At 35.5% G+C, this 25628-nt stretch overlaps 1 protein-coding gene across 6 annotated transcripts in view; it reads right to left on the bottom strand.

The window, feature by feature from the left end:
- NOL4 (nucleolar protein 4) overlaps window positions 1–25628 on the bottom strand; it is a gene marked incomplete at its 5' end in the record, with an annotated part of 393000 nt that overhangs the window by 238366 nt on the left and 129006 nt on the right. For all 6 annotated transcript variants that reach the window (XM_079942558.1, XM_079942556.1, XM_079942557.1 and 3 more), the window contains 2 exons: window positions 19000–19132; window positions 25325–25437. In XM_079942558.1, the coding sequence (XP_079798684.1) occupies window positions 19000–19132; window positions 25325–25437 (246 nt within the window). The remainder of the gene's footprint in view (window positions 1–18999; window positions 19133–25324; window positions 25438–25628) is intronic.

Below are 25628 nucleotides of genomic sequence, written 5' to 3'. Positions count from 1 at the left end.
TTTCAGTTTATTTGCCCCACTTCTGGTCAGGGAGGGAAATTTACGCCAAGTGAAAGTAGTTCAGTCATTTCCAGTGAAAACTCAGTCTTTTCTGTATAACTACTCAATCTCTCTTGTAAACTAATCAGGATTCTAACCTCCACCGGCACCCCTGCCCCTTCTCCCTAGGAGCCTCGGTGAACTTGTGTTGTATGAAGCTTGGAAAGGGTAGGTGAGAAGGAAAGAGAGACCAGTTTATTCTGCCTTGACTGTTTCCCCATGGGAGAGTAGCTATCTCATGAGATGTCTATTCTTATTGGATTTGCTGATGATGACCGGTGATAAATTCAGGACTTTTTCATCCCAACCACGAGATTCTTCCAGCTCACTAGACCTTTCACCTGCTTCTTCCTGTCACCCCATCTCATGCTGGCATGTGTCTGTGAGACTTTACTTTAATCTATTATCTTAGTACCTCATGCTACCGTTAATGCACTCTTCAGATGTGATGTTGGACACATGGCATCTATGAGGTCTGCAGTCTCTCTGAATACACCCTGGGTAATGAGAGCCACACTCACTCTATTCTTTGATCCTTCAAGCATATTCCAATTACCCTGCCACCCTGTCCATGGCCACTAGACTTTTCCCAGAGAACCTTGCAGCTCATCCCTCTAAATTGCACTTTTCCATATATAGTTGGACCATTAACTTATTTGGGGAGGAAAACAACAGTTCTTATGTAATTATACATTCTTATCCATTCTAAAATTTATTCATTCAGACCTCTAGGCTTTTGCTCCTATCTTAAGCCAATTTCTTAGAATTGTATTCTATGTTTGGATCTTGCCAGTGAAAGCCATGGTTTTAAAGCTATATACCTATGCTATTAATTTTAAAATATCTATTGAAGTACTCAAAAGCCAAGCAATTGATTCATTATTCTTTCTATCCCATGCTTAGCCTGAGGACAGTTCATTGGGAAAGCCCTGGATTCTGCTTGAGAGGAGATGTGGCTAGCAGAAGCAGGATTTGAAATACCAAGGACACACAGTTTAACATCAAAATATTGCCCCATCACATCTTAACATTTACAAAACACATGGCCTTTGCACATGCTGTTGCTTCTGTCTGAAGTGCTCTTGTGTCTTTTTTCACCTGTGAACTGTTTTTCATCTTCTGGATCTAGATCACTTCTGAGTGGTATTTCCAGCTCCTCCATGGTCAGGTTAAATCCGTGCCACTGCTGTATTCATGAGGGAGTATACTCCTTCTCCTCATAGTGGTTGTTATAATTTGTAATCATAAATTTAGTCATATATCACCACCCCATTAGACTCTATCAATGTTAACAGCGTAAAACCCTCGTATGCTTTGCACACTGCTGAACTTCTAACACTTCATATAGCAGTTCTCACACATAGTAGATGGTCAATAAATTTTTGTTGTAAATGACTATATTATCTTATTGGTTTCTATCACAGACTCTGATTTGTAAAGCAAGCATTACCTCTACTTGAAAATGGAGGGCTCTTAGGCTAATTGTATGTGAAATGGCATGTATCAGGACACACAGGTCACGTCATACAACTAGGATCTAAACTTTGGTCCTGTGAACCCTGGTCCACTTCTGTCCATCATACCATATCCTTGTCCATTGTCACTGTCATCTTCAATAATAGTTTGGAATCCGGTATATAAAGAATTCTTAGTAAATGCTTTCTGTACAAGGTAAAATATTATTTTTAGTAGCAAACAGCAGTATGGTTTAATGGAAAGAAAACAAAAGACATGGTTTAATTTTGCAATGAGAATAATATGTAACCCAAGAAACTATTTTGACTATTAAACAGCATGGTAGTATTATAATAATATCACCACAAAAGGGTAAGAAACGTTTTTCAAAAGAAAGTGAAAATACCTAGTGTATCTGGAGCTTATTTACGAATTGTTCATACCCAGAATAACATTTTGTAGTCTTCTTTTTAAGAAAGCAGGAATATACCCTTATCTATAAATGTAAAAGCAGAAGCTAGCCTATTTACAGATTGGCTGGCTGACAAGTCCTAGAACACATGTAGGGATATTGACAATTGTTAGACAAAAAATATGCCCAAGTGGTAAATGGTTCTGTTATTAACCACTCAATTTACCAAACATAGGTTCTCAAAACCAAAAGCTCTCACAATCATCTAATAAATTTTACTGGGCTACTTTTATTCTTTTTGCAAATGCAAGTAATTTTAATTTATGATATTAAAAGGTTTCTTTTGAAGTTTGATGGTTTGTTTTATTTTGAAAGTTTGCTCACATCTGGGTAGGGCTGAATATCCCATTGTCATACAAGTCTACTTCACTTAATCTGGATAATTTCCACTTTCTATAACCTTTAACATTCATTTTTAATGTTTTCGTTACATTAACATGACTATTATTGTTATATAAAGTATGCTATTTTAAGACATGTGACTTGTTTGAATTATATTTCAAAATAGTCTATTCACATGGATGCTTTATGCAGGAAAATGGTACTGTTTATCCAAAAATGAGTACACTTTATTGTTATTTCACACAAAGCAAAGCTGAAATGTTACCCCAAAAAGCTTATAAGATAAAATAAGTCACATGAGTGGATGGTCATGAGTGACAAATGGTATATTTTTTTCCCCCTTTGGCCAAACCTTGGTCGTCTTATTTAGAATAAAGCACAGTAAAATAAAATGAGAAGATTCTAAATAAGGAATGCAGTAGAGGAGGTAAATCACAAATTCTCATTGTCCTTTCCATACAAGGAAAGAACGGGGGAAATGAAAGAAATTTTCAAAAGTCAATTACATATTTAACAGATAAAAGGAAATATGAATTTTAAACACAGGGCAATTATTGGCAAGAGATATTATTGAAATAAACAGAATTTAAGTTTGCTACTTCTGTTTTAGAAAGCTAAGTGAAACCAACATATTTCAATGGCTAGAAATAATATCTTAATTTCTTCTTAACAATGCAGAAACAAAGATACCTGCATGAAAATAGGGAAGTATGGGGACACATCTACAAGTAGCTATTACAGACAGATTATAAAGCACAGCTAATAGTGAAATATTAGTCAGAATATTAATGCTCTGTCCAGGAGATAAGAACTTGATGGGATGGTTGAGCATGCATGGCATAAAATAATGCGTGTAAATAAGCATAGTTACAGAATGTAATAAATACAATGAATACAGACCTGGGCTTGGGGCAACTTGGAAACTCATCTTTAAAAATGTAGGCTCCAGATCCAGAATGCCTGTGTTCCAATCCTGGTTCTACCACTTAACAGTTGGGTAATGACAGTTACTTAGCCTCAGTTTCTTCATCTATGCCATCAAAATAACAAGCCCCTACTTCATAGGATTGTTGTGAAAACCCACAAAGTTAATTCTTGGGACAGTGCCTGGCATACGCTAAGCAGTGAAGACATTTTATTTCTCCTCATCATCTATCTTCACTTTCATTTGGAAATATGTCAAACAATAATCTGATTTTTAGATGGTTGGATCCAGAGGAGAATTTGGATCTTTTTCATCAACTCTAAAATAGAATTATGCACATGACATTTTAGATAGATAAACCACTGATGCTGTGGACATGCATTAAGAGAGTAAGCATGTCCTCACTGACACCAATTTAGAACACTGACCCCAGGGTTCAGGGTACTAAACACCCCCATACCTATAATGCTAATCTGATTTTCCTGATTGCCTTATCACAGATTTGAATAAAGACAGAGCTAAGTAGTTATGACCTGTATTTTTTATTTTTATGATGCTAGAATCTATTCTCCAAGACGCTGTTATACCGTAGCAATAATAAGATGTTAGTGGATATATTAGTGAAATAAATCTGCATACTGAAAGATAGGCTGATTGATGATATTTGATTGTCAAAACACTCAAAATTTCTGAAATGTATATAGACATTTGAAGTTGTCAAAGCTTGAATGATGTTGCTATTGAAGGAAATCCCAAGACCCTCCAGTACCTCAGGACCTCAGGACAAATTTTATGAAAAACACTTGAAGGAAAACAATCATTATTGCTGAAAGCACTAAAACTCTCATTCTTTCTCTCTCCCCCTCCCTCCCTCCTTTTCTCCATCTCTATATACACACATACATATATATGCACATGCTTACGTACACACACACATTTGGGAAGGAATAGGAATAAGCGTTCTTATAAATGATGTTCATAAAGAAGGGGAAAAGAAGGGAAGGCTAATTTCACATTTTAGCGTATAATACCCATGAGTCTTTGTGTTGAACACAGTTTCTTACCAAAGGCACAGAAGACTGGCAGTAAAAGGAAGACAGAGAATGATTCTGGGTGACTCGTGCCGTCAAGGAAAGAGGCAAAAACTGGGAGAGTGGGAAGTCTGCTCCTTCAGCAATCACCCTGGTTTTCTAAGTACTCATCATATGTGTATCTTGGAATTAAAATGGCTCTTTAAAGATGGGAAAGGCTGCTGGGAGAAGGATGGGGGTGTCTCCATCATTCTTTAATCCCTTTTCTCTAGCATGACAAAACACTTAAACCAGTTTAGAGACACATAGAAAACAATGGAGCCCTGTTTATTTTTTAAAGGAAAATGTTTTGTCAGGATGAAGACAACAGAAAATGTTATAGATGAAAAAGAGAATCCTAAAAGGGTGAACACTCAAGAGTGTTCTGGGGCTAGAATGAATCTTACAGAGGGTTTATCTAAGCTTCTCACGTTCAGATGTAGAAATGGTTGCCCAAATATGTTAACAGTTCTTAAATAAGGCTGCAAAATTAGTTATTGGCAGAGCTGGGCCAAGAAATCAGGTGTCAAGATTTAAAATTAAGAGTTGCTTTAAAATTAAGAGTTGCCTTGTGAATGAATTCAGTTCCAGATCTCAGAGTTACTTTATTGTTCCATTGCTCCTGACAGGATTTAGGAGGTAGACAAGGCAGACAGCACAGGCATCAGGAACTCCAAAGAAAGGAGTAAAAAAAGACAGGTGACTACTCATTCATGTGCAAGGAAATCAACTAACTTCCTGTCCAATATTTGGCAAGAAAGACTCAGTCTAAGAGTTGAGTACATTTTCACTACAGAAGTAAGCAAACGAAGAAAAAATCTCAAAACACCATTTCAATTCAAAAACTACATTCTACTATATGTCAAACACTGTGCTGGCCTCCAAGGCAGTAAGCTAGGATGCACAAGATACACTCTGTTTCCTGCCCCCCAAGGCGCTCCCCATCAAATAAAATGAGACTGATAAGAAAACCATTACACCATAAATTTATAATGAATAAAATGAAATATCCTTTCAACTGCTTTCTTTAATACCCTCCAACTGTTATTTCCTTCTATCAACCCACCATCTAATTATGATCTTTGTAAACCTAGTAAATAAAGATTTTTTTATGGTCAATTTAGCCATTTTATAACTGCTTTATCTCTCTATACAACTCTCTTGCAACAGCAGCTTCAAAGCCCTACTCAACACTGAGATTATTTTTGCCTAAAGGCTAAAACTTTTATAAAAAAATAATAGCTAGCTGACCCACATTAGCAACAAGAAATTTGTAAAGAAACACAGCACGGTGTTGGCTTTACAGTGAGAGCTTATAAAGGCTAGCCAAGCGATAGTAAAAGGAGATAAAAAAAATTAGAAAAAAAAGTTCGTTGCTCAAGACTTTCAAATTGGGAAAATTCAAGTGGTTCTGATTCTATAATATGGTAAAGACTCGTGGATTTATAGGTTCAAATTTTATTTGAATAAATTAACAAAGGATATGTACTTTCTAACATCTTTCCACTGTCATGTGAATTCTTGACCTTATTTATGCATTATCAGACACATAAAAATCAATATTCAAAAACAAAAATCAATATTCAAGGACTAATGGGTCTAGCATCTTCTACTTGATTCCAGTAGAATTTTGGCCTCTCCCAGGGACACTGAAACATTGACCACTGGATCCACGTGTAAAAAAATTAATAAGCAGAAACCTCAATTAAATAGAGCTGGGAGACCAGAAAGGGGAGCTCTCATACCCTGCAATGATAGCAGCACCCAATGGGAAGAAGAAAGATACCTCTTCTTTACTGGCATGAACTCAGCCAACAAAAACCCATGACTCTGTTTACTATAGTCCTCCAAATTCCCTTTTCCCTTCTGTAAAAGAGTACTCCTTCCCTTGCATGTGGGGACTTGTGTGAGGTTCCTCATGGCTAAAGATCCTAAATTATAATTGTATAATTCTCTGCTCTTCCTGAATAAACCCATCTTTGCTGGAGAAATTTCTGGCAGTCTATTTGTTTCACGTCGACGTCTTGGTGGCCGTACAGAGACCAGAGAAGACCCCTGAAGGCTCCTGGGCTGGTGGGCAAATGAGTGTGGTATCCATAATTGAGCCCATTGTTGTTCACTGTTTTCTTGCCAACCTTGAAGTTTGAAGGTATATCTTTCTCCTAGATCTGAGTTCACAACCTCTTTGTGTTTGAAGCTCTCCAGTCTGTATCTGAGATCTATTTTACGGTTTTTGTCTATCTGGTTAAGGCCTTGTTCTGTATGTGAGTACTCACTCAGTGCTACGGTCTGATTTTGAGATCAGACTGTTTCAACCAAAGCTGGCTGAGAAGCCACCTGCCCATTCCTTTGGGAACAGAAGCTGCTTCACTAAACCTGTGAAAGTTCAGCCATCCTGCTGGCCCATTCTTTTGGAATAGAGGCTGTTCTCCGGCAACTGGCTGGAAAGCCTTTGGTTCCTCCAGGACAGTGCTGTTTCCTTAGACTAGCTGGTGTTAGGCCTTAAAGGCTATTCAGTTTGGAAACTGTTTAAGTTGGAAGCTGTCTGAATTGAGGTGTTTAAGCTGTAGGTTACTTAAGCTGTTTGAAAAGTGTTCTTTTACTCTAGCAAAAAAACCTCTAAGAAATGGGATCTCAGTTATCTAAATATTTTGAGGGTGCCCCCACCAGACTATGGCCAAATTTATGCTTAAAAACGGTCTTTCCACATGTACATCTATAATTAAATGGACTAACTTGACCAAAGACAATTTAGAGTATCGAAGGCCATTATGGAGAACTTTGGAAATTACCAAACTTAATATCCTGAAAATGGAATTGGACTACATAACTCAAAAATTTCCAGAACGGAGTGGAATACTTATTTTGATTGGTATTTTCAGGCTTTCTAGCATTATGAGGGGTCTAAAATTGCCTCTCTGAAAATTAAGGTTTTAAGATTAACTGAGGCAAGCAAATGATTAAAGAAAGAAAAATGGCTCCCAAAGCCTCAGGCTCTCCTTCCTTCAATTGTTTGTCTCAGGTTTGGCCTCTGGTGCCATCTTGCCTCTCTCCCTCAGTTGCTCATGGTCAGACTCCACCTCGAGCACCATCTTCCTCCTTCCCTCCTACTACAACTATGCCTCCTCTATGCCCTCAATTCCCCCACACCAATTCTCTCTCCTAACTCCCCCCTCTTTCTGAAGCTCTTTCCTCTCCCTTTTTCTCTACACTTACCAGGATTTGCCCCTTTAGAATTAAACCCTCTGAGGATCCAGAGGCTAAACCCTTCGTTTCTTATATTCCCTTGACTAAAGCTTAACGGCGAGCCATAGCCCAAAATTTTCCTACAGTAACCAAAGATCTTCATGGACTTGCTGAGGAATTTAATACAGTCATTTAAACTTACCAACCTGGGTTCTCAGATTTGTATCAGTAGATCGTAAGCCTGTTGGTAAAGGCCAGGCCCAGCACTGGATGAAAACCACTAATTGGGAAAATCCTGAAACGTCTCTGGAATTAAAATAGGGAGACCAGCCTGCTAACTTATATAGGATCAGGCTTGAACAATTGTTAGGCAACTTCATCAGGCAATTCGCAGGGCTTTTCCAAAGCTTGTTGATTGGAACAAGATTCAGGCCTGCAAACAAAAATCCGATGAACCTGTTCATGACTTCACAATTGACGTCAGATTATTTTTAAAGAAAATTCTGGTCTTCTTTCAGATGTTGGTTCCTTCCGGGTAGCTTTTAACTCTGTGCTTATTAAAGGGCTGAACCAGGACCTTTCCCTGCTAGTAAAAAGGACAGGATGGAATGGGAAGCTATGTCCACCCCGGATTCAGTTGATCTAGCAAAGCAGCTCTCTCACACCCTAGATAAGTCACCTAAAAGGAAGACCACCAAAATTCTTAATCTTCACATCCAGCAAACGAAGACTCCTAAGCGAAACCAAAACCCTCTTAGTTTCTGCTATCATTTCAAAGAGCCAGGACATTAGAAAAGAGACTGTTATAAACTTAGGCACTTTAGGTGCTTTCTAACCAGTTTTTCTAACGTCCTGCCGTCTCTCAATGACAAGCCTCCAAAGAACTATAGGGATCTTCCCAATCCTCCCTCTTAATTGGCTTGGAGAAAGATTTTTCCAGATTCAAGATGAATTTCTTCCAATCCTAACTGACACTGGAGCCACATTCTTCGTACTCAAACACATTGCTATAAAGCAGCCCCTGTCTCAGAATACTGGAACAGTTCTAGTGGGGATCTCTAATGAAGCTGTCTCTGAACCTACTCCCTTTTGTTTAGGCCCTTTGAGAAATATACATCCTTTTTTTTCCCCTTTAGTTCCTCAGTCCCTATACATTGATTAGGCTGGGAATTCTTAGGAAAGTATCATGCTGGGATTTTTTTTCTCCCAAAAGGGGTAAATCATTCTAGAATTTCACAGTAGTCATCAAGTAACCAACCAGGTGAATTAAATACCACTTGGGCGTATTTCATTTGTTTCCAGAGCTGATTCTGGAAACACTCTTTGTTCCCATTGAATTAGCTACCATACTCCTTATGGGAAAAATCTCCAAATGATACTGGCAAAATTCACAGCACACCTCCCATCAAAATTCAAATAGATCCCTCAAAACCTCTTCCCAGAATCAATCCATACCCTATAAGTAAAGCAGCCCTTCAAGGCATAAAACCCATAATAGAAGATTTCAAGGCTTAAGGCCTCATTATCTCTTGTAGTAGCCCCTGGTGCTACTATTCTACTGGTGCGAAAACCTAAGGGCTGAGGGTGAAGGTGTATCTAGGACCTCTAAGCAATAAACGATACTGTTAACCCTCTACATTCTGTTGTTCCTAATCCTCATAGGTTACTAATACCTATTCATTCCTACAAGAAGTAAATTCTTTACTGTAATTGATTTATACAGTGCATTGTTTAGTATTCAACTATTGATGAAGCTGGTCAATACCTTTTTGCCTTCACTTGGGAAGAAAAACAATTCACCTGGGCAGTAATGCCTCAGGGTTTTACTGAGAGTCCTTCTTATTTCTTGCAAATCCTGAAGGCTGATCTGGATGATATAAAGTTCTCTAGAGGTTCTATTTTGTTGCAAAATGTGTACGATTCGCTTCTTTGCTCTCATTCTCAAGCCTCCTCACAGGAAGACTACATCCACGTGCTAAAGCTTTTAGCCTTAAAGGGACATAAGTTGCCAAAACAATTGCATTTTTTCCAAACCCAGGTTCAATATGGCATCTGATATCAGAACAAGGGCTACACCTAGATGCAGACAGGCTTCAAGTTGTCCTAAACTTCCCTGAACCCAAAGCTCAGTGCCGGCTGCAAGGCTTTCTCCGGCCAGTTAGTTATTGCTGAAATTGGATTCCAAATTTCTCTCTTATGGCCAAACCTCCACACGTTTTACTAAAGAACAACAACCCTGACCCAATTCTATGGGAGTAACTGAATGGCACAGCCGTTAAAGGAGAGTTTGATGAACCTATTATCAGATGACCTTTGTTCGTTTTGTACATGAAAAGGAAGGAAATGCCCTTGGAGCACTTGCCCCAAAACATAGAGACCACCATCCACCCAATAGGGTATTTCAATCAGCAACTAGGCCCTGCCACACAGGGCTACTCCCCTTGTCTTAGAGCCATTACCACCACTGTTCATTTGGTTAAGACCATTAAGAAAATTGTTGTGGGACTTCTTTTCACCATTTCTGTACTTCATGCATTTTTGTACTATTTTTGTACCGCTCCTGAATTCTCATCACACTCATCATTTCTCATTCAGCCACCTCACCTCCTATGAAGTCCTTTTATTAACTGCTCTTCACATAACTCTTTTACATTGTAGCAACCTTAACCCTACTACTTGCCTCCCCTCTGTCACTGATGAAGTCCCTCACAACTGCTTAGCACTGATGAATCACCTCCTGACTCCTCGAGATGATCTACAGGAAACTCCTCTGCAGCAACCTTTTCACAGTGTGCTATCAGGAGGTGAAGACCTTATGCATTGCACCTTGTAACCTGGAGATTTCATCTACTGGAAAAAAAACACCTCCTGAAGAACTCCTCAAATTCGAGAGAGATGTCCCTATCAGGTACTTCTAACTAACTCCTGTCTCACCAAATTCCCAGAAATAGATTCTTAGATTCAAATGACACACCTACAGAAAGCACTGAACCCTGAATGGACCTACACATCATCTGGTGACATGAAAATAAAGATTTCCTGGAATTGAAGCAGGTGACATTTGATAGAATAACTTTCCTAAGATATCAGGACCAGGTCTGTTGGAAGGTTATCTGGACCAAAGCTTTGATGGTGACATAACACTTCAGATGATATCTGATGTCTATGATCTTGATAACATATGGACCTTAGATAAAATGTGCCTGAGAGTTCCCCCTACTACCACTCCTCATTATTCAAATGTGACCTCAATAGTTTTCTAAACTGTGCACTTTCCTTCTGACATGAAACATTACTCCTAGGAAAGGTCCTTCTTAGAACTGAGGGACAAAAAGCCGCTAAAACTAGAAAACTTTATGCTTGATCAGCGATGCGTTCAGAGAAAGAACTTGTTCAAAAGGGGGACATGAAAAAAATAAATAGAAACTTCAATTAAATAGATTTGGGAGAACAAAAGGGGGAACTCTCATGCCCTGCAATGACAACAGAACCCAAATGGAAGAAGAAATACCTCACTTCTTTCCTTGGAAGGACTCAGCCAATGAAAAGCCATGGACTCTGTTTATTATAACCCTCCCAACTTTGTTTTCCCCTCTATAAAAACATTCTCCCTCCCTTGCCACTAGGGGACTTATTGCTACTTTGTATGTCTCACCATGATTGCAGACCCCAAATTGCAATTCTCTGCTAATCAGGAATAAACCCATCTTTCCTGGAGAAATATCTGGCAATCTATTTGTCTGGCAATCTATTTGTTTTAGGTCAACACATTCATGAACCAACAATCACTACCATGAAGAAAATGACAAACCACAAGAGCAATGCTTGAAAACAAAGAACTAAAACCCAGAAGTAAAATTCCAAATTAATTTGACATCCTTTAATGATCAGATTAGACTCTCCAAGGCAAGCCTGGAACCAAGTCAGTTTCCCCTGATTTTCCAGAGATCCAGGACCTAGCTAAGATTGGATTGGTCTCTGGGGTGTGCAAACTTCAGACTGAAATCAATAAGCTAAATTTCTATCAAGCACTCACTTATATGAAAAATCACTTACATAATACAAGAATCAAAAAGCAGAATTTTAACCTAAGAGAAAAGTAAACTTCCAAATAATATGATGCTAAATGCAAGAAGAAAATAACATTCCCCACAAAAGTATACTAAATAAATGCATAATTCAGCATCTTTTTTCCATACTTATGCTTTATATGTAAGTCAAGTTGCTATTTCTTCTTCTGCTTTTGGAAATAGAGAATTACTACTTAAAAGCAATTTCAAATGATTAAATATACAAACACCAAGACACACATACACACACACACACACACGCAAACACAGGCATACATATTACAAAAAAATCTAGCAAACAAAATTTCCTCTAATTCATAGTAACATTCTTTATAATTAATTATCAATTTTCTTTATTTAGCTTATAATAATACTTTATATTTCTGCAAATTATGATATAATTACTTGTAGAGCAACTGCAATGAAGAGAAAGCTCTCTAAAAGCTTCATCAGCTTAACTACCTCAACCCAGAATAATTAATTCAATAAATTTACCATGAGAATTACTTTTTAATCAGGCATTAGAACAACTTGTTCTAAGAAAAAACAGCAGCACTGTAACATTTTCATGTATTTTAAGTCCATAAGTGTATTCAGTTTAAAAATTGAGAACAGTAGCAGTGTTAAGAATAAACTGAAATTTGGAAGTCAAAAACTTTATTACACTTACGTAAAAAGAAAATAAATCAACACTCTTTTGACCATTTTTGCTTTATGCAAAGTTTCCTAAACAATTAGAAACAGTTAAAAGAAAATAAAGTTGTAGAACAAAGAAAATGACTTACACAAGACAACACAACCTCAGTAGGGAATTTGGTGTTCAGTCTGAACAAATTTTAATAGCTTTTCTACTTAAAACTCACCATCATTAAAAATTAATTACTAAATTTAATTTTCTATTATGTATACTGTTTTACATCATTTTTATTAAAAACATGTTTTATTAGATTTTCCAACTAAATTAAATGGCAAATAGTAGTTGTTTTATTGCTGGTTTGTATACTTTAATAATTGCCAGAAACTATTCTATTCAGCTAAATTAGATGCAGTTTTAGTCACAAACATATTTTTACTAAAATTGTATTAACACATACACAGAGAAGTAAAAAAGTATTGTGTGTATGTGTTTTCTTAAGTCCAAGATGTACAATATTCAGATAGATCAGACTGCAAACAGACTATAAAACATAATAGACTAGTAGAAGGATGTTTTCAAAAGTAATAAAAAATGCAGTATGCAGCAACTTTCATAATGAAGAAAACAATGTTAACTGAAACCCATAGAAACTTGCACAGTCCTCACTCAGAAAGTGACTCAGAAGGTACCACTGACCAAAAACAGCATTTGAGCATCTGAACTACACCCACCTGACTCAAATCTGTTGTCATCTTCACATTCCACAACTGCCAGGTAGAAATGTGAGGAGTATCTTCAAAAGTATAGTCTGGAACATCAGCACCACCCTTTTCCCCACACCTTAGTCATCCCACTGAGGTGGGTCCCCTAGATCTGTATTTTTAAAGTAAGTTCCCCAGGTAGGAGTCTATGCTGTCAGCTCAGCATATAATCTAAACAAGGACAGAAAAAAAAGTGCAATGGCCACTACAATATCACTTTACCCAGTTATTTACCTCCCAACTAAATTGCTATTTTTAAATTTACTCCCTTCCATGTTTACACTCAAAACAAGACTATGGTCATCTTAAAAGTGTTCTAGTCAAGATACACGATATTTGCTGTACATGTGTATGCATCACTGCTCTGAAACAATATATTTTGAAATATATTCCAATTTCAGAAACATTTTGCTTTCATAATTTTCATGTTCTATTTTATTTTAAGTTATTCTAGAGCTTAAACTATTAGGTTCAGTCAATATGGCAAGTTCATATGGTTCAACCCAATACATCATGTTCATGTTTGGACATTAGAATTCAAAATATTTACCTACTACTCGGAGATAATGCAGGTTCGGTTCTAGACCACCACAGTAAAAATGAATACTGTAATAAAGCAAGTCATATAAAATTTTTGGTTTCCCAGTGCATATAAAAGTTATGTTTACACGATACTGCAGTCAATTAAGTATGCAATAGCATTACATCTCAAAAAACAATGTACATACCTTAACTTAAAAATACTTCATTGCTAAAAAATGTTAACTGTCATCTGAGCCTATGATTAGTCAATCTTTTTGCAATAGTAATATCATTGATCACTGAGCTTTTGCATCAAAGATCACTGACTGCATATCACTATAACAAATATAATAATAATAAAAAGGTTTGAAATATTACAAGAATTACCAAAATGTGACAGAGACACAAAGTGAGCAAATGCTATTGGAAAATTGGCACTGATAGACTTGCTCAACACATGGTTGCCACAAACCTTCAATTTGTAAAAAAAAAAAAAAAAAATCTGCAAAGCACAATAAACTGAAGAGCAATAAAATGAGGCATGGCTGTAATTACCTATAATATATTAATAGCTTATATGAATTATTACTTAATTTTCACTAAACTGATATTTATGTAAAAAATTTACCTGCTCTTAGCAGTGAAGTAAGACCTAAAGTTCTTCTAAGTCTATTATAATTAAGCATTATTGTAAGACATATATATATATATGATTATATATACACACACAGTATTCTAATATTTGTATGCACATTAGCCAATATATTCCAATTCATTTTTTCCTGTTTATCAAAAATGGCCTAACCAATTGAAGCATATCAAAACATTTCTAGAATACAAACACTATACAGAAAGAGGGAGATTTTCAAATTCTGGCAAATGAGCTATGCATTTCTAAATGATATTAGAATTATCAAATACATCTTTGAATGAAAAAGTTGCCTTAAATACATTATTTACAAGTCCATCATGGGTAGAAATTCAAGTAAATGTTGATGAATGCTTTAAGAGAAGTCTTAACTCTCAAGTCTTTCTCCATTTTTGTTGTTTCTAGACATTACAATGCTTTGCTTGGCACATGGAACATTGTTAATTTTCAATGTACAAACAAGTCATTGTTTGATACATTAGTGAAATACCAAATATTGCAAAACAAAATTATGTTAAAAAATATATCTACATAACTTCATTGAGTCGAGAGACAAGGCAAATTCAACACATTCTCCTAAGGGATATATATCCTGTAATGTCACAACCAAAACAAAACAAAATGAGGGCCAAAGAGAAATGTATACTTTTTTTTTCTATTGCAGTCTCTTACTTTTAAAGCTGATTCAGCTGATGTGCAAAGAGTTGAAGGTTTCGACTTCCTTTTGTGTTCCTATAATCTTAAAAAAATTGGCAAAAGGGAAAATACAATTTGTTGTGACTTAAAAATACAGAAATCGTTTGCTGGTAATAACCTAATAATATTTTTTGAGTTTCAGAAAGCACACATAGGGGCTTCCCTGGTGGCGCAGTGGTTAAGAATCCACCTACCAATGCAGGGGACACGGATTCGAGCCCTGGTCCAGGAAGATCCCACATGCCGCGAAGCAGCTAAACTTGTGTGCCACAACTACTGAGCCTGCACTTCAGAGCCCGTGAGCCACAACTACTGAGCCCACGTGCCACAACTACTGAAGCCCATGCACCTAGAGCCCGTGTTCCACAACAAGAGAAGCCACCTCAATGAGAAGCCCATGCACCGCAACGAAGGGTAGCCCTCGCTCGCTGCAACTAGAGAAAGCCCGCACACAGCAACGAAGACCCAACACAGCCAAAAATAAATAAAATAAATTTAAAATATATAGATATTTAAAAAAGCACATATATTCCCTTATAAAAAATATCAACAGTATACAGTATGCTATTAACTCAGAAAAGCAATTAAAATGGTTCTTAGAAAAGTATTTCTCTATCAGAAGAAGTTGAATATTTATTTTGCACTGTATCTTTGTTTCTAAATCTGACACTTTTGCCAGACATCTTTTAATAAACAACCTAAGACAACAACAAAAAATAAATCAGCTGTTTTTAGACTGTACAAATTCAGAATAAATAATTGATTAAGAAAAAAGAATACTATTTTGAGCTAATCCATGTTTCCACAAATTTCTAGGATCTGAGATTGGAAGACAGAAGTCTTAAGTGACAGTATTCCTACTTATAATCCATCGAAATGGATGGCAGAACAAGAACACTTACAAACTGATGAACATTCGAGTACAGAGCACCTTTAAGCTTTTTGAACCAGGAGCGCTTTTTGGAATTCCATCGACCCCAGCCACTATAGAGCAGAGCCTCTTTCACAGTAAGCCCCTTATATTCCACCGCAGCTTAAAGGAACTCACGCTTTCATGAGTAACTCAAATAATTATACAATCTTTAAATGATTTTAAACTAAAGGCATTATTTTAAGACTGCAAAACAGTTTTAAATAGCATAATATATTTTACTCAAAAAATGGGTGAGGTGGTCAAAAGGTAAAAACTTCCAGTTATAAAATAAATAAGTCCTAGGGCTACATTGTACAGCATAGAGTTAATAAGACAGTATTGCATATTTGAAAGTTAGAGAGTAGATCTTAAAAGTTCTCATTACAAGAAAAAACAATTGTAACTATATGTGGTGATGGATGTTAACTAGAATTATTGTGGTGATAATTTCAAATTGTTATGTTGTGTATCTGAAAATAATATGATGTTATATGTAAATTAGATTTCAATTTTTTTAAATGAGGGTAAAATGCTTCCTATGCAAAGATTCAAAGTTTCTGTGCATTTTCTATCTTCATATTTTCATTGAGTTAGGGGAGCATTATACAGTTAAAATAAGCGAAAGAAGTTGAATATTATACATCAATTGACACATTTTTCTGTTTACCAAATTCCTCATTCTGGTTTGTGTCTTCTTCACCCTTACCTAATTATCTAGCCTGGTGGCAAGATATTTCCATTCTTTTCCTCCCTTTCCCCAATATGCATAAGATAATTATATTTCCGAAATGATCTATATTATATATTCTTTCTTTCCCTTGGTATTGAATAGATTTCAGATCTTTTATAACCATAGTGAGATGAACACTGAAAAAGTTTTTTCTATTTTATAGAAATATGCGTCCAATAACACATTGTTATACTTACTTGTGTTATAATTAGTGGGAAGGATTCCTAAAAAATCACAATATGCTATTTCAATTTCTTTACAATAATATCTTAACAGTAATCACTTAGTGTTAATGAAAATAGAACATTTAAATTCAACCTTCAAAAGTTTATATTGTTCATATTTTACGAATATTAAACTGGAGTTTCAGGTGTTAAAAAATGAATTTCTCTTACAATATGAATTTCTCTTACAATTTCTCCAAAGACTTCAGACACATCTAATCCAAGGCTGCAGAGAAAGGAATTTAACTGCCAAGTCAAAATAAAATAATGCTCTAGACTACACTGTCCAATAAAGTAGCCACCCGCCACACGTGGCTATTGAAATAGAAATCAACATTAATTAAAATTAAGTCAAATAAAATCAAAATTAGTCTCTCCACGTACTAGTCAGATGTGAAGTACTCAATAGCCATAGTGACTATCGGTACTGGACAGTGCAAATAGAGAACATTTCCACAATCTCAGAAAGTTGATTGAGCAGTGTTTCCTAGACTTTCCTTCTCAAGGAGAAGTGTGAAGAGAAGTCACTGAACATGTAAGGGAAGGCTTAGGCTTAGGTTGGAGAAGGAACAACAAGTCCTTAACCTTGAGGCATACATCAATGTATGAGAAAGTGCTTTCTCCTAAGAGGAAGCAATATTTGACATTATTCCACTGCATTTTATTGATATAGATTTATATCACATCAGCTGTCCCCTAGCCAAAGATCCACCATAAACAAATCAATCAAGAAAACAAAGAATTTCTGTCGTAAGAGATATCCTCTTATTATTTATGGTCCTAAAAAATTAGGGAATAAAAAAGATGATGGTATAAACAGGCAAAATACATGGATAAATATTAATAGGGTGTGATATATATATATAGTTATTAGTTATATACAGTTATATAGTTATTATTTTTATATAGTTACATAGTTACAGTGTTTTATATATATATATATATACACACACACATATATAGAGAGAGAGGGAGGGAGTTATTCCATCATCCTGGTGCTACACATTTTCCATTAAAACTTAAAATCTGAAGATCTACTAATATTTTAGAAGAAAAAAAGTAATTTATACCCACACCAGAAGAACTACATTCTTAAAAATTTCCCAAATAAATGTCATTTCTATTGCAATAGCTATTTTATTATGTAGTGAATAATATATGATTTTAAAATCGCTGATGATCAGTGTACTGCTTCTTCCTCGTAACTCATGCCAACAAGGACACCAACATCTTTTAGACGCATCTGAAGTGGGAACAAAAGCCCCCTTGCCTTTTTAAAGACTTTTTGTATGCTTAAAATTAGGGATTTCTAATATGACAACATAAGAACACAAACAGCAGCTAGAAATGCAGCAATCTTTTGTAACCAGTTTTTAACAGCAAGTGTCAGAGAAAGCAAGGAAAGATCTTTTTTTGTTCTCAACAGATGTAGGCACAAAAATACACAGCCAGAAAGCTCATTTAAACTTGCTAATTACAGGAATAATAAACTAATTTTGAATAAAATTGGACAATTTCCTTCTATTTGTAACCCTGAATTTTCATCCACAATTACCCAAGTAAGGTACATTTACTTGCATACATAATTTTATATTTACATACATAATTTTATATTTATAAAGACAAAAATCTACAAGGATAGTTTTAAAAGATCTCTGGATATACTAGACCTAAAGTGTTAACTGCTAAGTCTACTTTCCCTACACGTCCAGTTTTCTCTACTTTAACTGTTCTATCAAGAAGAGTAGGATGACTCAGGAATCTTCAATGGACCCAGGAATAAAAGATCACCATCTGTCCTTCCTTTACAGCTGAATAAAATAGCTCAAAATCGCAGCAAAAATCTTCTTACCCAGCAAAATCCCTATGGTAAAACTGTCCTTTTATAGCAATTGTTTTTGGCAAAAACTTTGTCTTTTAGTAAAATTAAAACATCCAAATTAATCTTTTGACCATTTTTAAACTCTTAATTCAGTCAGGAGAATAATGGCCCAAGAAACCAAAGCCAGAAGACATCACAGAAACCCAAACTACATTGATAGAGCTCATTTTAAGTTCAGACAGCAAAACATGGGCAAGCCTGGATTTTATAACCAGTATTTGCAGTTTTAAACCAAGTATTGATACTTGAATCTAAAGATAATGAAGCGGATAATATAACCTGAGTGCACAGAAAAAAAGTCTCCATGGAAACAGATAAAAAATTAACACAAGAATACGAAGAAGTTGTTTTAACAAATTCTGATTCAGGTTTTTGTTAATGTTTTGTTTTGTTTATTTGTTTGTTTGCTCAATTTGAAAGCCTTACCATCCTGCTGGCCTTGAAGAGCCTGGGGACTTTGCATCCTTTCCTCAAGATTGGAGCTAAGGTCAGAGTTCACAGCTGACATCCGTGTTGAATCACTCATATCAAATTCGTCACTTTCTATTGAACTTTCATCCTGAAAATTGTTTTAAAATATCATCAAGTATCATAAAATATAATACATTCAGATAATGACCATTTTATCTATAGGGTCAATTAAAATTTAGCCAGTTAGTAAGCTTTTACAGAACTCAGTAAATTGTTACACATGAATAGATTCTTGAAATAACAAATAAGAAATTTGAAAACGTGTGAAGATTCAATGTTCTATGTAAAAGATGTAAAACATAAAATAATGTATTTAGGAAGGACGTAGTTGAGGAATTATCTGAATAGTGAAAGAATGGATTTTTTTTAATTAGTAAAAAACTTCCTAAAAGAGTCAATCACAAAACATAGCATAAAAAGAAATACATGTTTTAAGTTTTTAAATAAATGACAATAAAATATTATAAGCAAAAATCTGACACTGCAATAAAAAATCTTAACTAAAAATTTTTCGTTGGTAAACAAAATGGAATCTAAAAACAGACAAACTTACATGGCTAGATTCAAAGTCCACATTTGCTGGAAAACAAGTTAATCTTAGCACAACCTTTCTTTCTTTACAAGGGAATATAAATGGCATTGCAACCACAAAAAGTTCAAGGTAAAAGTGTGCAAGATCCATTTACCAAAAGCCAGATCAGCAAATGGCTAAATTACCAAAAGGCAAGTTTGCCAAACGGTCAATTCATCAAAATCTGTCAAATATTAACTTAAACCAAATCTATGCTATGTTGCTATAGTCATTTCCTTGAAGCAAACTCCTTTTTTGCTTTGGAGAACTGATTTTTGGACAAATGCTGTGCTTATGTAGGCAGGAAGGCCTTAAAACCCTGTGTAAAATATCATAAATGTTTAATTGAAACCACCAGGTTTAACTTCAATTTGTAAACATTTGATCTGAAAGTCTAACATTAATGTAATGATTACCAGTAGCAGTAGCAAATTTATATTTGCTTACATACTTCATCTTCATCACAGCCTGTGAGTTAGGTGCCAGCATTTACCCAATTTTACAGATTGAGAAATTGAGGCACAGAGCTGTTAAGTAATTTATTATACTATTATATACCAGAACTGGGATTCATTATGATGTCTCCCAAACTTAAGAAAAGAGCTTCTTTGAATAGGAAGAGTTCCCCTGGCTTCATAAATGACATCTTGGCATCAGCAAAGAAGTTGCTATGGTTAAGGTACAGGAGCGTTCTAGCAGACTTACAACGGGCATTCTGATCCCTAGGTCAGGCCCAGGTGATTTGGGTGTTCTTCCCTTACCTACGGTCTGATTGTGTCTGGGTCTACTGAGTAGCACTAGCTCTTCATTAATTCAGCGAGGAAATGCCACCCTGGGAGGCCTCTGGGCAATCAGCCACACAGACTTCTCCCAGCCACGTGCCCTCTCGGTACATTATGTTATCTCCAATTCTAAATTCTAAGAAAATCCAAAGCATCTGAAATATTAAATATATATGTTCAAAAGAGAAGAAAAATAACAGAATTCAGTGTACACATCCATGTTATCAATGTGTACCATATACATATATGTACATATATACACACACATAGCTAGATGATATAGATATCCATTATATACACTCTATATAGTGTCTGTAATATCACAGTGTTTTAGAGCACATTCTCTGGAACCAGACTGCCTGGATTCAGATTTATACTCTGCCACCTATTAGATGTGTCTCCTTAAGCAAATTACCTAACATTTCTGTGCCTCAGTTTCCTCACCTATAAAACGGGAGAAATAATAGTATCAATCTCATAGGGCTATATAATGATTGAGGGGCTATAATATATCTAAAGTAGTTAAAACAACGTCAGATCCATAATAAGCACAAAACTGTTTGATATTGTTAAATAGAATATGTAACAAATTCTACAGTATATAAGATTCATATTTATTATATGAACACATACAAAAATAAATGTAATGGTAAAGATGATCAATATGTGTTTATAAAGTAGCTGTGGATACTATATGAACACAGTCTTTATAAAAGCATTTATTATATACCCTACAAAGAGCTAACTAGATGTAATCTAGTAAAATACTGTTTCCATGGTATGTGTATGTGTGTGTACGTACACACACAACCATCTGAGATATATGAGATATATGTATATATATGTGTGTCTATGTGTAAAAGCTATATGTGTGAGGCTATGTGTGTGTATGTTTAAGAAGATCTAGGCACAAAGATTGAGGCTGCAGTCTCTGTTCTATAGAATGGTTAATACAAACTGCACACTATGGCTAATCAATGTAGCTAGTGTGACTAAAGAACTGACAATTTAATTTTAGTTAATTTGAATTAATTTTTATTAAATTTAAATATCCCTGTATGTCTAGTGGCTACCATGTTGGACAGTGCAGATTCAACATTCCTCACCGTTGGATATTTCCAACCATCACTATTAGCAATACAATAAACATCCTAACACTTAGATTGTTTTGTGCAACAAATTCCTTAGTATAAATTTTTAGTCAAAGCATATAAATAACTTTTTAAAGTTTTAAAATAATTATTGCCAAACTCTCCCCCAGAAAGTTTGTTATGGTTTAAACTCTCATCAACAGTTTGTAAGAAGGTCAACTGACCTTACTTTGGATACAGTATTTTGTAATTTTAAAGGGATTCCCATTCTTGGCCTTCTTTATCTCTCTGAATAGCATTTAGTATTGTCCTATATAAATATTTTCATTATTTCATTATTTCATCCTTTATTGTCTGTTCTCCCACCACCACTAGAAGATAAGCTTAATAAAGGCAAGAATTTTGTCAATTTATTCACTGTTTATCTCCATTACCTATAAGAGTGACAGTTACAGAGAAGGTACTCAATAAATATTGATTGAAGTAATTGAATAAACATTTATTAAAATTTAACTCATCACAAAGGAATATCTTACTTGATTTCCATTTTAACATGACTTATGTTACTTAACCACCTTCCTTTCTTTCAATAATCACGATTTCAAAAATTTCATAAATAATCTAACTCATCATTTATATGAATAGTTTTAAGACAGTGTACACCCAAGTTAGCATTTTTGAAATGTAAAGATAAGAGTTATTTTCCTAACCCAGTTATAATTTAAAAGGATCTGTCTCTCTTATGTGAAACACTTAGGATTTTTTAGAAGCCAGAAGGATTTAGCATATGTGGACCCTACTGCTGGCACAAAGTTAATCTTACTTTTTGGCCTAGAAATAAACAGATCAATATCTACATGAGTTTCCTACAAATAATTTGACAGCTCTAACTAGTTTATGAGTTTTTAAAAAAGATTTTCAATTATGTGATGACTCATGGGAATAATATTTTTATTCTCAGGGATGGATAAACAGTAATATTTTCTTAATTGTCTTTCCTGTCTTTGAATGATCTTATTACTAGTTATTCAATCATTTATATACAGCTATCTAATAATATGGAATCTGATACTGCCACTGCACTAATACAGATATTCTTACAGAGTGTACTTTTCATAAAATCTTGAGATAAAACAATTTTATAAACATAGATTTGAGATTAAACCTGCTCACACAAAGAGGAAAATCAAAAATTTGATTTCTGGGCTTCTCTGGTGGCGCAGTGGTTGAGAGTCCACCTGCCAACGCAGGGGACATGGGTTTGTGCCCTGGTCCAGGAAGATCCCACACGCCGCAGAGAAGCTGGGCCTGTGAGCCATGGCCGCTGAGCCTGTGCGTCCAGAGCCTGTGCTCTGCAGCGGGAGAGGCCTCAGCGGTGAGACGCCCGCGTACCGCAAAAAAAAAAAAAAAAAATTGATTTGTGTTTTATGAACAAAGTTAACAAAGTAATTGTAAAAGAATTTAATCTTTGATAAAGGAGCCAGGAATTTACAGTGGAGAAAGGACAGCCTCTTCGATAAGTGGTGCTGGGAAAACTGGACAGGTACATGTAAAAGTATGAGATTAGATCACTCCCTAACACCATACACAAAAATAAGCTCAAAATGGATTAAAGACCTAAATGTAAGGCCAGAAACTATCAAACTCTTAGAGGAAAACATAGGCAGAACACTCTATGACATAAATCACAGCAAGATCCTTTCTGACCCACCTCCTAGAGTAATGGAAATAAAAACAAAAATAAACAAATGGGACCTAATGAAACTTCAAAGCTTTTGCACAGCAAAGAAAACCATAAACAAGACCAAAAGACAACCCTCAGAATGGGAGAAAATATTTGCAAATGAAGCAACTGACAAAGGATTAATCTCCAAAATTTATAAGCACATGATGCAGCTCAATAACAAAAAAACAAACAAACCAATCCAAAAATGGGCAGAAGACCTAAATAGACATTTCTCCAAAGAAGATATGCAGACTGCCAACAAACACACGAAAGAATGCTCAACATCATTAATCATTAGAGAAATGCAAATCAAAACTACAATGAGATATCATCTCACACCAGTCAGAATGGCCATCATCAAAAAATCTAGAAACAATAAATGCTGGAGAGGGTGTGGAGAAAAGGGAACCCTCTTGCACTGTTGGTGGGAATGTAAATTGATACAGCCACTATGGAGAACAGGATGGAGGTTCCTTAAAAAACTAAAAATAGAACTACGATATGACCCAGCAATCCCACTACTGGGCATATACCCTGAGAAAACCATAATTCAAAAAGAGTCATGTACCAAAATGTTCACTGCAGCTCTATTTACAATAGCCCAGAGATGGAAACAACTTAAGTGTCCATCATCGGATGAATGGATAAAGAAGATGTGGCACATATATACAATGGAATATTACTCAGCCATAAAAAGAAATGACATTGAGCTATTTGTAATGAGGTGGATAGACCTAGAGTCTGTCATACAGAGTGAAGTAAGTCTGAAAGAGAAAGACAAATACCATATGCTAACATATATACAGAATTTAAGAAAAAAAAATGTCATGAAGAACCTAGGGGTAAGACAGGAATAAAGACACAGACCTACTAGAGAATGGACTTGAGGATATGGGGAGGGGGAAGGGTAAGCTGTGACAAAGCGAGAGAGAGGCATGGACATATATACACTACCAAACGTAAGGTAGATAGCTAGTGGGAAGCAGCCGCATAGCACAGGGAGATCAGCTCGGTGCTTTGTGATCACCTGGAGGGGTGAGATAGGGAGGGTGGGAGGGAGGGAGACGCAAGAGGGAAGAGATATGGAAACTTATGTATATGTATAACTGATTCACTTTGTTATAAAGCAGAAACTATCACATCATTGTAAAGCAATTATGCTCCAATAAAGATGTAAAAAAAAAAAGAATTTAAATATATCTCACCAAATAATGCTGTATTTAAAAATAAATACTTAACCGCATTTCCTGTTCTATAGAAATTTCAGAAAGGAGAGAATGTATTAGCCTGAGAAACTATCCCTAATATAGTTACTCTGAATGTGTATATTAATTAATGGCTACTAACTAGTTAACAAGGATTTACTAAGCCCATATTGTTATAAGTGTTTTGGGGAATATACACAGGGTATATATATATAACTTAGTCCCTGCCTTTGAGATACTTCAACGAAACTGGTGAGTTAATTAATATTTTAGGGAAGAATATTTAACAAATATGCATTTAGTATCTAATATACGCCAACAAGCACATTGCTAGACTCTTACTATACAAATTAAATAATTTGAAACATCAAAAAAATCTCTAGTTAAGAAGAATCACCACAAATTGTAGAAAATGCAGAGAAGTAGACAAACAAATACTTAGGATAATGATTAACTGAAAAACAACTTTAAAATATACACAAGATTTGGATGGTGGGAAAATGGTTATATTTGAAATACCTATGAAATTGAACTTTCTGATTTCCAGGTAAAATAGCCTTAGTACTAAAACTTCCCTAGATACAGACTTATTTGGAATACTTTCCCCTGAACTTTCTAGCACTTTACCTAGGTTTAGCTCGATGGTGGGCTACTAAGGAAAATGAATCTTTCCGGGGAATGAGCGAATTCCCACACAGCACTAAGGCAGAAGTGGTAAGATAGGGTATGTCTGTTGAGCACTAGAAATTTCTGCATATTTCTCTATCTGTGCAGTCCTAGTGACACTCTTTTCATTAAAAATAAATAAATTACCATCTTCAAAGTGCCGTTCTGCTTAACACAACAGTCATGGTTATCAAACCTCATTCTGAGTCGTGATATAAGTGTAGATGTTTCCATTTTACCTCGTCTTGCTGTGAGTTTAGCAGCTGCAGTTTCATGTGCTTCATGTAGGCCATGGTAATTGGCATGTTGTAGTCAATCATGCTGGTCACCAAAGTGGGAGGTTTTCCATTATCTGGAATAAAACATTTTTAATGGGTAATGAAAGTGATACTGCATTCTACCTGTAATTTCAGAATGATCCAATTTGTTCAAATTGAAATAAGATTCTAGATACCAAGTGTTTAGGAGATTGGTAACATCAGAGATGGATCGTAGAAAAAATAAATAACTGGTAAGATTCAACAAAGGTGTTTTGGGACAAAT

This window comes from Stenella coeruleoalba, assembly GCF_951394435.1.
Source record: "Stenella coeruleoalba genome assembly, chromosome: 14".
In the NCBI taxonomy this organism is placed as follows: Eukaryota; Metazoa; Chordata; class Mammalia; order Artiodactyla; family Delphinidae; genus Stenella; species Stenella coeruleoalba.
The sequence above is the reverse complement of the archived record's forward strand: the minus strand, read 5'-3'. Positions and strand labels throughout refer to the sequence as shown.